The 14,166-nt window shown below is 34.3% G+C and overlaps 2 protein-coding genes across 2 annotated transcripts; both read left to right on the top strand.

Moving 5' to 3' along the window:
• The first annotated feature begins 2,358 nt into the window (after positions 1-2,358).
• Positions 2,359-3,770, top strand: LOC115723100 (probable aspartic proteinase GIP2). Its single transcript, XM_061104042.1, has one exon. The coding sequence runs from the start codon at positions 2,396-2,398 to the stop codon at positions 3,590-3,592; it is 1,197 nt and encodes a 398-aa protein (XP_060960025.1). The 5' UTR covers positions 2,359-2,395; the 3' UTR covers positions 3,593-3,770.
• Positions 3,771-11,496: 7,726 nt separating this feature from the next.
• Positions 11,497-13,410, top strand: LOC115723835 (probable aspartic proteinase GIP2). Its single transcript, XM_030653304.2, has one exon. It carries the CDS (start codon positions 11,599-11,601, stop codon positions 12,937-12,939), a length of 1,341 nt encoding a protein of 446 aa, XP_030509164.2. The 5' UTR covers positions 11,497-11,598; the 3' UTR covers positions 12,940-13,410.
• The last annotated feature ends 756 nt before the right edge of the window (positions 13,411-14,166 follow it).

Raw genomic sequence — 14,166 nt, 5'->3', positions numbered from 1 at the left:
TTTTGGTTGGACGGCTTGGTCAAACAGAAAACAGTGGCTTCCGTATTTCTTGATTTAGCTATAAGCTCTGCAAAATTGTATATGGCATGGTTTTCAATGTGTAATCGATATTCATCCAACATGCCTTTGATACACATCTTCACCAGATCCTTTTCAGCCATGGTCTCAGCACAATCAAGAGCTTTTTCCCTAAACTTTTGAACGTAATTAACGAGTCTTTCACCAAAGTTTTGTCTTTCTCCTGATAAGTTAGCTATGCTCCATTTATCTTCAATCATAAAGAACTTTGCACAAAATTGAGAGACCATGTCGTCCCAACTCCTTATACTCCCTGATGGCAAACTTACGTACCAAGAGTATGCTCGATCAGTGAGAGACTTTGAAAATTCTCGGATTCTTAATTCAAAATCATGGGCATAAATACCCAAATCATCTATGAATTGAATGATATGTTCTTTGGCATTGCCAAATTTCCCATTGTATTTTCGAAATACCGGACTCATGTAACCGCGGGGGTAAGGTTTGACTGCCACTTCCACAGGGTAGGGTGGATGAAAGTCGATGGAAGTTACCGATGATGACGATTTACCCCTTTCAGCTTTAAGGAGACCAATCAATTCGTCTTTTGTGACGAACTCAGAGGAGGACCGAGCCTCTTCACCAACCCTTTCAACAATCTCAGGAGTTCTGATTCCTCGAACATTATCATGTGTTGCCGGAGTTCGTTGGTCAACAGTATGCACTTGCCTTATCGAAGATTCATTTATTGCACGTTCTTCAGGTAAGCCGCTCCTTTCAACAGATGCTTCTTGGGGTGTCTGTGGTAGAAGCGAACTCAGTAGCTGCATCATGCCGTCTTGGGCTTTTTGGAGCTTTTCCAATCTGGCTAACACAATCTCATCTGTGTTCGTCGGATTATTATTGTTGTTGTTGTTGTTGTTGTTGTTATCATTTCGCAAGGTATCTGTTCGGATCCGACTGTCCGGCTCTCGAGTATCGGAGACAGACATTTGGATTTAGATGAGAGAACAGAATTCTTTTTTTTTTTTTCAAGTGAACGAATTGAGCGTTTTCCTTAGTATATATATAAGTATATTTATTGATATATACATATAAGTATATATAAGTATATTTATTGATATATATATATAAGTATATATGAACTATTTAAAGAAAACGCTACCCAACAGAGTCGCCAAAATATTTAGGGGTTCTAGCTAAATATTTAATTATAAATATATGATAAATAAATAAGTCAAAGCTTATAATATAATGCGTAATAAATAATTATAAACTTAATATAAATATTGTAAATAAACGTAATTATAGCATAATATGTATGTAAATGAACGTAATTATAGCATAATATATATATGTAAATGAACGTAATTATAGCATAATATATATTATAAGCAGAAATTATATGTATATATTGCTAAATACGCATATAAGTATAAATATATGTATAGAATATGTAACACACAAATTTAAGTAGTTCGGCAGAAAATCATTTGCCTACGTCTACGGTAGCATTTAAGCTATATTAGGGTTTATTAATAAAATGAAGATTTACAGATTAATAGTCTCAACTGTGTGTAAATGGGTATTTTTAGTGAGATAGAAATAGTATCAACGCAAACTGTTTTTTGTGTAGAGAGAAATAAGATAAATAAGAAAGGAAAAGAAGAAGGTAAACAAAGAGCGTGCATATAAACACACTCTTCTTTTGGAGTTTATCTTTTCTGAAAGGTTTGAAGTGAGAGATTAAGAGAGTTTGTATGCAAGCATGCTGTTTATGCTTCGACGCTTACAAACAGCCTCTACAGCAAAGGGAATAGAAAACAAAGGGAAAATTTCTTTGAAGATTGATAAGCCAAGGGTGATGGGACTGAACACCTTCTTTCTCCTCTTTACTTCTCTCTGTCTGTCCTTCCAGCTGATAGCTTTGGTGAGTGTATTTGTAGGGGTAGCGTATCGTGCCTCTTTGAGGTGAACCCTATCTTCGTAAAGAAATCAAGTGGCAGCTGCTTTTACCTTTATGCATTCACACCTAAACACAGGTATACATTCGTCTCAGGTTTTGTGCGGCTATTATTCATGTATATTTTTATTCATCTATACATCAATATATATATATATATATATTGTCACCTTAAGGTGCCGTTAGCATTTCCCATATATAGACTGATAAATCTAGATATATCTTTTATTATATAGATATCTTGAGCGGCACATGTTTACTAGTACAACAATAACTTAATTGATTCATGCATTGATTTCTACAACGTGCTGAAAATAACGATTATTATTAAAATATATACCAACTTTTTCAGTATAAAACACCTTCGAGATTCACTCATATCCTCATTCATTCATATCTCTTCTCTCCTTCATCATGACCTTATCTAAAGGTTCAAAACCCAACTTCTTATTCTTCTCCACCGTTCTCTTCTTCGTCTCTAATATTCTAAACTCATCAAATGCACAAAACAACATTAATGGCGATGCATTCCACATTGCCATCTCAGTAGATCCAAAAACCCACCAATACCACGGTTCCTTCCAATCAGGAACTCCTTCACACAATGTGAACCCCCTAATCGATCTCGGAGGCAACTTCTTATCGTTGCCCTGCAACACCTCCTCATCCACGCTCCGCTCTGTCCCATGCAAATCCACAAAGTGTCAAAACTTAAAGGGTGTCTGTGACCCCAAAGGGGCTTGTACTTTGTCGTCCGGTACTCTAAGCGACGACATTGTTACCATTCACAAAACAGATGGCACCATGGTTTACGCCGATACAAACTCTACCCGCTTGGATATTTCTTGCCTAAACTCAAACTCTAGAAATAATAATGGAATACTTGGCCTTGGAAGAACGTCAAACACGTTGACTAATCGGCTTTCCTCAACATTCAATATCATCCCCAAATTCACTCTATGCTTACCTTCTTCCAATGACAATGGATTCGGAGACCTCTTCATCGGACCCGGGCCCTACATGTTCGCTGGTGGTGTTGATGGATCCAGTTTGCTCCAATTTACAGGACTCGTTCTGTCGCCCACGTCCAACGAGTACTTTGTTGATGTGAAATCAGTTAAGATAGACAAAAGGGTCGTTCATTTCGATTCACAGACGGTAATAATTGGCTCGACTAAGCTCTCTACCACAGTTCCTTACGGCATTCTTCACAGCTCAGTCTACAAGGCTGTGGTTGGCGCTTTCCTAAAGAGCACCGCGGCGAGAAATATCACTAGAGCGGCGGCCGTGAAGCCGTTTGGCGCGTGTTTTAGCGCCAAGGGTGTTCATTGGACTAAGTTGGGACCAAGGGTGCCGTTGATCGCTCTGGAATTATCGGGGAGAATGGGAAAGCTGAGTTGGAATATCAATGGTGCCAATTCGATGGTGAGAGTTGACAAGAATACGTTGTGTTTGGGGTTTGTAGATGGTGGAGTAAAGGCAACAACTTCAATAGTCTTAGGGGGGCATCAGTTGAAGGACAACTTTTTGGAGTTTGATCTCTCAAGATCGGTTCTTGGGTTCAGTTCTTCACTTCAGCCTGGAACTTGTTCAAACTTAAGAAATTTTTAAGTTTTAATTAGCATTATAATTCTATGGTTGATATAGGTAATCAATCTTGATGTATAATCGTGTGAGATGTAAAAGTTGAGTTAAAATTGCACTAGTTTTGTGACATTTTTTTTTTTTTTTTTTTGGAAATCAACAGTATTTTCCATTACTCCAATAAACTTTTTTATATTACTTCTTACTATTACTTCTTACTATTTACAATTCACTAAACCATAATGAATCTTCTATGATACTTTGCTAGGTCATACACTTTGGATTCTAGTCTTACATACATTTTTAACTTTCTGTACAATAACATTCGAACCCTATCATTTGTTTGCTGCCAAAATTTTGCATTTCGAGCTCTCCATAGCTGGTACACTAACATTGCACACGCCGCAGATAATATATGCCTTCGAAACACAGTTATCTTCTTCTTCTCTATGATACGAACCAAGTCAGCCAAAGATATTGCTTTGGTCTGCCAACCCAGCCAGATCTTTATCTGCTGTAAGCAATCAATGGAGAAAGAGCATTGAATTTTTTTACATCAACTTTTATTATTGTACTCTAATACATAATTACAAATCTTATATGTCATCTAATATTCAATTAATAATTTATTAAAAAAATATAAAATAATACTAATAATACAAAGATAAATATAAATTTAATTATAATACATTGTAAAAGAGTTTGTTAACTAAAATTAATAATAAAATATTAAAAATAACATAATAGTAAATATAAAAACATATCATTTATCGTGATGCAAATTTTACATTATGCTATGTACTGATTTAAATTTGGATTACTTTTTATTATGTGATATATTTACATTATAATTTAACACACCAGTAGAGTAGAATTTTAACTAAATGAACCATATTTTGTATTTGTATCAATCATTTGCATCTTTATTGGAGATGATCTAACCAAACAGTGCTTACACAGTTTCAATGCTTTCTTTTAATAAAGTTACAATGCTTTTGTATTAAATAAAAGGAAAAATTACATATGACGACGTAGATTTGCATTTTATTACAGAAATATTGCAGGTGATATCATTATCACATATAGCACTCCCTTTAATCATAATATTGTAACACGCATATATAAAATAATTATTTTTTGTTGGGAAATTTACGACAAAAGTCTTTGAAAAGTTCATGTTGATATAGATTGTCTCCAACTTCCAAAAATAGCGGCAATAATCCTCAAGGTTGACTATTTTGTAAGTTCATTAATCCTAAACTTAACTAATCTGTTAACATATCTATAACTGCCACGTGTTGCAACATAATTTGTCCACCTAATAATTTTAAATTAAAAGAATTAACAAAATACATTTTAAAACCAATTTTTTCTTTTCTTTTCATTTTTTCTCCTCCATCTTCTTCCTCCAGCACATTGACCTCCCCCATTACTATTTTATTTCTTAAATATAATCATCCCATGATTATGGAAGAAGTGTGGAAATATATTAAATCTCAGAGCCCTAACTCTGAACCCCTAAGTCCCAAATCTCTATCTCGGTTGGGATGTTTTCTTGACACCAACGAAGTCTCGCCATCAAAAAATGGAGGACACCATGAGACTCTCCATCGTTCTGGAGTCAAGGCTACCATGGCCTTCATCGAGTTTCAAACCACGAGCTTCAAGTTTCTTGAAGCTCCCTTTATCGTTCAGTTGCCGTTAAGAGTTGTCGGCTTAGAAACTTTTGGGTCCAATCAAATCGTGTTGGAGATTCATTAAGTGTAATGACTTTTAAAAATATGATCTACTTGCAAAGATCTTTCAGATCTTGTTGATGGTTTCTGCAAGCTTCATCGTTGACAGTAGACGGCCACCGTGCGCGGTGGAACTTCGGTGATCTTGGGGATAAAGGTAAGGGATGAGAGTGTGGGTGTGGGTGCGGGTCAGGGTGTGGTTGGAGGAAGAAGATGAAGTAGGGATTTGTTATGGCTAGAGGAAGAAAATGAAGTGGGGGTGGTGTGGCTGGAGGAAGAAGATGATGTGGGGGTGGGTAGCGTAGCTGAAGGTATGAAAAAAAAAAAGATTTTAAAATATATATATTTTTTAATTTAAAATTATTTTTAATTAAATTATTATTTGGACCAATAATATTTTAATACGTGGCAATTTTGAATAAGTTAACAGATCAGTTAAGTTTAGGATTAATGGACTTACACAAAAGTAGAGCTTGGGGATTATTGCCGCTATTTTTAAAGGTTGGGGACTAATATGCATCAACACGAACTTTTTGAGGAGCTTTGTCGCAAATTTCCCTTTTTTGTTTAATAAACATCTGTGGCTGACCCGCGCTCTCTCTCATTCAGGTATTTTTAAAAGTTTAAAATATTTTTTGGCTACACTATTAATTATTTGGTCTAAAAATTATACCATTGTATTCTACACTTCAAGGTGATCATTTTAATATGTGAAAAATATAATTTTTTTATCTGGTGAAAATGATTGATTGAGGCTCAAATTTATATATTTTAAGCTTTTAATTATGTGTACAAAATTAATTTAATTAAATATTTTTATGGTTTTAATTGTAAAATTATTTAATTAATTTTAATTTTGTGTTATCTATCAGATTTTACTTAGTGGTTATCATACCAAAATTTTATCTTTTTCTTTCCTTCTTCTTTATTTTACTTTATTAATTTTGGTGTAAAGACAATTTCTTTTCTAGGCTAAATTTTTTGGCAAGACTCAAGTGTAAGTTAATACAATTTTTATTTTTCTAATATATTGATTCTCTTTGTTTTTTATTTTCATATTTGTTATATTAAGTTTCTCTTCTTCTAAATTGCACTTTAAAATTTAATAGTACCTTTTGTTAGGTTATTTTTAGCATATTATTTATGTTATTTTTAGAGTTAATTTTCTTCTTTATTATCATTTTTTAGAATAGAATTACGCTTGTTTACATTAATTTCAGGTTTCAACACCTGGAATGTATAAATTGGTCAAATCTCATAAAAAGATGATCTATAAAATAGAGAAAATTGTAGAAGAAAATAAAACTGAAACTTCAAGCCTAAATTAGACTATGTTCTTATCAGATTTTGGAGAAAATCAAAACATAAAAGTTCTAGATCTCTCTTTTATCTTTCTGAAACATCTTGAATCGTCAAATTCTGAGCAATATCGAGAGAGTTATGGCCAAACTACTATTATGCGACACAACAGAAAGCTCACTGCCCAAATAAAGGGGGGTCATGCCTAGGCATGGAAATCCCATGCTGCGGCCCGCCCTCCTAATCCTGAAAAAAAGAGGTTTTTAGCGTCTTTTATCTTTTTTTTATTATTATTTTTTGGCTATAAAAGAAGTGGACTTCAATAGTTTTCAACAAGCAATGAAGGAGTACGAATTTCGAAGAGCAAATCAATATTGGAGGCTTTCTCAACAGAGTTTTTAGCATTCTTTTCTTCTCTTTTCTAAAATTGATATATGTGTACAATGAACATGAGTAGCTAAATAGTTTATTAGGGTCTAGATGGAGATTTTTTGATATTAATTTTTTGATTTTAATATGATTTAATTTCCCCTCAATTTCTATGTGTATTCTATTTCATTCGTACTTAATTACTTTTAATATCTTGATCACCAATTAAATTACTATGATTTTGATGCGAGATCTAAGAAGTGAGTGTCGATTATGCTATAGTGAAACAGAACCGAATTTTGATATAGGACGAGAGTACCTATAAGGTTTAGATAGCTTATAGGGTTTCTATTTTTAATACCTTTTACATGTTTAATTTATCACGAGAATAGAGATATTCCCTTAATTCTAGAGATATTCCCCCAAGGTCCATGCGAATCCATTTTACACGTAGCAACCCTAATATTCATACCTAAATCTTACGCATGCAAAGTTGTACGTTTCTACAAACTCGAGACCACATTTCTAAATCAAACCAAGAAATAATAGTTCAGATAGAAGAAATACTTACTTGCAAAAGGTTTAATGGAGGATCGTTGGTTGCATATGGTTGGTTGAGGTCCTACAGGCCGCTTGATGGTTTGGTAATGACTCGCCTTAACGGAGAATTCTTCATATGTATGAGCTTCGCTATTGGAAAATCTGGTGACAAGATTGGAAAAAGATTCTCGTTTTAAATGAAAGGTTAAACATTCGCAACCTACGCACGATCACAAGAAGTTAGCAACAGGAAAAAATGTGGTTTTTAGTTCGAGAAGTGTATTAAGAAGACGAGTGTTCTTTTAGGTCAAGGATTTCTGGAGAGGTTCTGTATGGTAAGGCTTGTAATTTGAAATGAGAAGGGAAAAATGAGCTTCTTTGTCAAGCTTTTCCATTTATATGAGTGGCAACGACAACATATTTTGAATTAGACAGGCAGATCTTACTGATCAAAGTTGCTCCATCTAACGGTTGGGAACTCGAATAGTTTGCATTTAATGCACCTTGTGAGAGTGAAGGAGGCATTCATTACTCATCATTTCATGGAAACAAACCCAATGCACCATAAACTAGTCGTCTTTTCAAGTCCTACCGCCTTTCACTTTCCATGAGGAATGCGCCTAGGCTTGGCGGTAAGCCCTATGAACTTGCAGAATGGACACCACATCTTAACAAAATAATAGTTGTACATCACCAATAAGAGATGTTAACCTTTCAACTATCCTATATAACACAAAAGATAGCATTCTCATTTCAAGATGTTGCTTGCATATCATAGTACTATCTAAGAGAAGGCTGGAAGCTCCCACCACTCAAGAGTCCTAGGAGTTTGGGGGTAAATGTTATGCGTGCTCTCAGATGCCTTATACGTGGCAATCACGGAAGGGTGCCACCCTGAACATTCCGTGATCAGTATGCAATTACCACTTAAAGACACGAAAGAAACTATTATATTTTGGAAGCCGCTCAAAGGTTCCCAATATTTAGGAGTAAGGATAGAGATCCAGGAGTCTTACTATCCTTCTACAACTGAAGGAACAGGAATTACCTGATGCTAGTGTGATCCAAGAAGGCCTTAGCTTGTTGGTCCCCGAGTTCATTCACAAGCATCATACCTGAAACCCGAAGCGATGGTTATTCGCCCTCTTACACAGAATCAGATCTTGTCCCCTGCGTCAGACCTTGGTAGTGCGTGTACGTGCCTTTAAAACCTCCTTTTTGTCCGACAGCTTATATCTAGGCAATAACTTTTCAAGGAGAAATTTTTGAGTGATGCATGTCCTCATCTACGTGGAATCCTTCACTACAGTCGTCCACCATATGATGGGGAAGTTTCTTACCAATAGATGGTCAGATCTTCACGTTGTAGTACCTATCCTTACAACATGCTTTAGTACAAAACTCTAGGTGGGTAAAGGGAATCCCCTTACCCACATAAGTGCTTATAAATACCTCTATTTTTATGGAAGAGAGGTTGGATAAAATTTCTACTAGTCGAACATCTACAAAAAATCCTACATGTTTTCTTCTTCTTCAAGAGAAGCAAAAGGAATGAAGAGTTAGAGTTTATAAACACATAATGTATTATCAAAATACTTGCTTGTAAGGCCAATACAACTGACTCGTAGATTAGGGATAGTTAACGCCCGAACCACGTAAAAATTATATGTTCATTATTTACTATTTTATTTATTTCTGAAGTTCTATTTATTTAATTTTCAAAAATCTCAGAAAACACTCCAGCTCCAGAAACTACACATAATTTGACCTTGGATGAGTTGCATTGCCGTAATTGATCTTTCTATCAAAATAGAAAGGTTGACAGGAATAAAACTGAGCTGGATCGGCTATGGTGTTGAGAGGCGTTCAAGGAGGAGGAAAATAAATGATGACATCACTCTCAAACTCAAAGATCGAAGCTGAAAAGAAAGGCTCAAAGATCGGTAAGAATAGGCTTAAATTTCTAACTTTCAGAGCTCGGGCTTACGTCTGGCGGGTGGTGGGCGGTAATCGGCAATGGGATGGAAGGCAACGATTATGTTCGATTTTGAGTTGTAGAGACTCTAGATTTTGGGAAATATATTTTTTTATTTAGAAAAAAAGTTAGAATGAAGTAGTTGAATTTTTTTTTTTTTACAAAAATATAGCATAAGAAAGCTCATAAAAAAATGTAAAGAAAAGCCGAACACCCATAACTCAAATGCATTAAAATATTATGCTATAAAAAAAATAATTAAAGTCTTAAATTTTTCTCATATTTAATGTAAATTTTACTATTTATAAAGTATTCATGTGTCTCTAATTAATATATTTAGTGACTATTAGTCATCTTGTTATATTTATTTGACAAAAATTATAATTACATAATTAATAATTATGGTTATAGAAGTGGATTATTTTGTTTAGCTCTTGTTTAGCTATTTATGGTGGTTAATTAATTTCTTGAATGGCGGTTGGTAGTGCTATTTTTGGTGGATGGTTGTGCCTTGTATGGCCGTATAGTGGCTGTTTTTTTTTTTTTAATTTATAATTTAAAACTCAACTTAATTTTAAGGTACAAATAGAACTTTTAAAATAATTTTAGGTTTGATGACTATGCTGGTTTTTTATACCATTTTTTGATTGTTTTCATGCTTTCAATGGATTTTGTGCTATTTTTTATGGCTTGCCCCTAATTGTGTAAGATAGATTTGTGTTATGGTCAATGGGTACGAGAAGTGTTTTATTTTGTACTCATACCTTATGCAAACGACTTTTTCCAATCTAACAGATAAGTATTTCAAGTCTTGAAGTTCTTATATGGATCGTTTTACCATATTCGTTATTCATATTAAGTATTTTTTTTTCATTAAATTGTGTGGTAATAGAATTATGTATTGTTAATCTATAAGTCAATTTTGAGGAGGGCCGACTGTTACAGAGATTCGGTCAATAAGTTTATTATAAATATTATTTATTTGAGAGTTGTTATCTTCTAACTATTAAAAATTCTTTTTACGTTTTAATATCATCGCTAGGGGATTAATTTATTTTTTTTTATCTTTTTTTATTTTGAAGATATTTTGGGGACCATTCTTGATATATTAATAAGTTGGCGTGTAGTATTCAATGATACAAGTCAAAATTCTAGCTCTCTTAGTGTGATGTTTGAGAAAGTTATAGCTTTATTGTCTAATTTTTTAGGAATAATTTTGTTTTATGTTTTGCTTACTAACTTTAGCAGTTTATGGTTTGACAAAGTATGCTTTTCGATTAGACAATAAACTATTCAGGTTCAAGAAAGTTATCACGCTGTTTGAGGATGTTTGCATTGTAATTCATGAGTGATTATAATGTTCAAAAAAAAAATTATGATTACAGAATTATGACTATAATTATATTAGTGCATAATAATAATAATACTGACATATATTGCTGGAAATTAATAATTTCTGCACTAGAATTAGATTTTTATTCCTCAAATCTTGATATAATAATATCCTTTCAAAAGTTATCATGATACAATATTGATATTTGATCTTACGCCGGTGTTCTCTCCAATAAGTAAGAAATATTTAATTATAACATTTATTATTATAATAAAATAAATATTAAGCTCGTGCTGAATAGAAAATAGTATTGTATATATCAGTACTTTAATTATCTGTATTTCTATTCCCATATTCGTAGCTTTTTCCTAAGTACCTTCCTGTTGCTATAGAGTTTTGAAATCTAGACTTATGCCAGGCCAACCACGTTATGTCAACAATAATAAATTAGTATTAGTATTTCAGTCTTACATATAACTGCATATACTCGCGGGAAAAGCCATGATACCGACAATCAAAAGTCGTGCATATAAATACTAAGCCCCATGAAACCGACAATATATATATCCACACTTATCATCAAAGGCATATAAATACTAAGCCCCATGAAACCGACAATATATATATCCACACTTATCATCAAAGGCATATAAATACTAAGCCCCATGAAACCGACAATATATATATCCACACTTATCATCAAAGGCATATAAATACTAAGTAGTAGTACGTGTTAGTATTATCATTAATTTCATTCAAACACCACTTACTGCAATACACAATGGCTTCTTCTTTTCATTATTTCCTTCTCTTCATCATCAACTCTTTTCTTTTTCTCAATTCTTGCATAGCCAAAACGACAACGCAGCGTCTTAATGCTCTAGTTCTCCCCATAACCAAACTCACTTCCACTAATGATATCCAATACATCACCCAGATCCACCAAAGAACCCCACTCGTCCCCGTAAAGCTCGCCTTATATCTCGGCGGTGACTCCCTCGTCGTCGACTGCGAGGACCTCGGCTTCGTTTCCTCCACCTACAAGCCCGCACTATGCGGCTCAGCTGAGTGCACCTTTGCCGACGCGCGATGCAACGACGGCATGTGCTCTGGCATTGAAAGGCCAGGCTGCCATAACAACACGTGCCTTCTCCAAGGCTCCAATCCATTTACCTCCCTCGGCAGCGTCGACGAAGTCGGAAGCGACGTCGTTTCGGTTCAATCTACCGACGGCTCCAGTCCCAAAAAATCAGTTTCGGTAGGGAATTTCGTCTTCGTTTGTTCAAGTTCTACAATCAAACTGGGTTTGGGTAAAGGTGTAAAGGGCATCGCAGGCCTTGGAAGATACCCAATCAGTCTTCCCTTCCAATTGGCCTCTGCTCACAACTTAAGCACTAAGTTCGCCATTTGCTTGCCTTCTTCAACGTCAGAATCCAAAAAAGGCACTTTGTTCGTCGGAGAAGGTCCTTACGTGTATCGACCCAATATTGATGTTTCCAAATCTCTCATCTACACAAAACTATACCAAATGCCCAGATTATTTCTGGGTACTTTTCGGTCTAGTCCAGAGTCTTTTACTGAATATTTCGTCAAAGTCAAATCAATCAAGGTTAACGGCATAGCTGTTCCGTTAAACACTAGTTTATTACCAGTTAAAAGATCATTGAATCTTGGTGGAACAAAGATCAGTACCACTGTGCCTTACACAAAGTTAGAGACCTCGATATTCAATGCAGTGGTCAACGCATTCGTCAAAGCAATGGGTAATATTCCGAGAGTGAAGCCAGTAGAGCCTTTTGAGGCATGTTTTAGCTCCAAAAACATCGGCAGTACTCCTTTTGGGCCTGCGGTTCCTAAGATTGATTTAATGTTTGAGAAGAGGAGTGTGTCTTGGAGTATGTTTGGGGCGAACTCGATGGTTCGTGTGAGTGACAAGGTTATGTGTTTAGGATTTGTGGACGGCTTCGACATAGAGAGTATGAGGTCTGCCATTATCATTGGAGCTCATCAATTGGAAGATAATCTTCTTGAGTTTGATGTACCTAACTCACGCCTTGGTTTCAGCTCCTCCTTACGATTTGGTTCGAAAACCACTTGCTCTAACTTTGACTTTCAAATTTAAAAGACTCATTGTAAAGCTTCACTATATTTTACTTCAAAATAAGTTCCGGAACACCTATAGCTATGCTCTGTTTCGGCGAGAAAAGAAGAAATAACCTGACTACAAAAGAGTATATGAAGAAAACATTTAAATAAAAACATCAATAAAATAACTAACATTTACGGGATCATCAAACTTGAATAAATACTTATTTAAAAAAGGATGAAGAATTTGTTTCACTTGTTCATTTTTTTTTAATACAAACTGACCAGGATTTCTATAAATTTTTCAATTAGATTTTTAATTTCGTGAAGTTATCATATTTTTTGTTTTGGTCTAGTGCAACCAATACAGAGGCTGTGAAAACATCATAGTGTATTCTTATGTTAAATTCATTTATAGTAAGATCGAGTATATTATATTAAAATAATATTTACTTGTTAATCTATATTGAAATAATATTAATATAGTGATAGCATGCCTACTTTCCTATAGTAATAGCACTCATGACTCCATTTCACTTAATTTTTAAAGGGATTTTTACACAAATTACTATTTTTTTTTTACATTTTAAACATTCTTTTATTAAGAAAGAAGAAATTTATTAATCACAAGCACAATAGAAACTAAAATCAAACAATGCCAAACCAAAACTTACAAAGAGCAAATGCTCGATTCAAAACATTCCTATCATTAAAACTCTATAAGGAATATCACTTTTTATCATATCTACAATATGATTCACACTAAAAGTAAAATTCTCAAAAAAAAAACAAGTGTTTCTATTGGTCCAAATGTGGTAGATCACTACTGCTAAAATAGCAGCTGCAACCTCATTTTTCATCCCTTTTTTCGAACCTTCAAACCACCTGATCTAGTCTTGATACAGCTGAGGCCAGCTACTCTTGCACCAAATATGGACTCTATATAAAACCTGCTGAGAAAATAGACAGTAGAAAAATAGGTGCCTGTGATCTTTTTTTGTTGAATCACAAAAAGCTATCAAGTTGTATGTTAATTCTTTGAAACTAATCTCGAGTGAGAAGTTTAGCATTAACAGCCTGCCATAAGATAAAACGATGTTTTGGCGCACAAATTTTATTCCAAACAAAGTAATGATAATTCACTTCTCAAGTTTAATGAAGCTTTTGTACAACTTAGCCACACTAAACTTTCCAAGGTAGCTTGCATCAATAATGTCTTGTTGAGAAAAAGTTCTTCTAATATGGTACAATTTACGCTGATATG

Source organism: Cannabis sativa, chromosome 9 (genome assembly GCF_029168945.1).
Source record: "Cannabis sativa cultivar Pink pepper isolate KNU-18-1 chromosome 9, ASM2916894v1, whole genome shotgun sequence".
Taxonomy (NCBI): Eukaryota; Viridiplantae; Streptophyta; class Magnoliopsida; order Rosales; family Cannabaceae; genus Cannabis; species Cannabis sativa.
The sequence above is the reverse complement of the archived record's forward strand: the minus strand, read 5'-3'. Positions and strand labels throughout refer to the sequence as shown.

What these genes read in the sequence shown, in the direction of transcription:
- LOC115723100 (XM_061104042.1), top strand. Translation starts at nt 2,396, where the DNA reads ATGACCTTATCTAAAGGTTCAAAACCCAACTTCTTATTCTTCTCCACC.
- LOC115723835 (XM_030653304.2), top strand. Translation starts at nt 11,599, where the DNA reads ATGGCTTCTTCTTTTCATTATTTCCTTCTCTTCATCATCAACTCTTTT.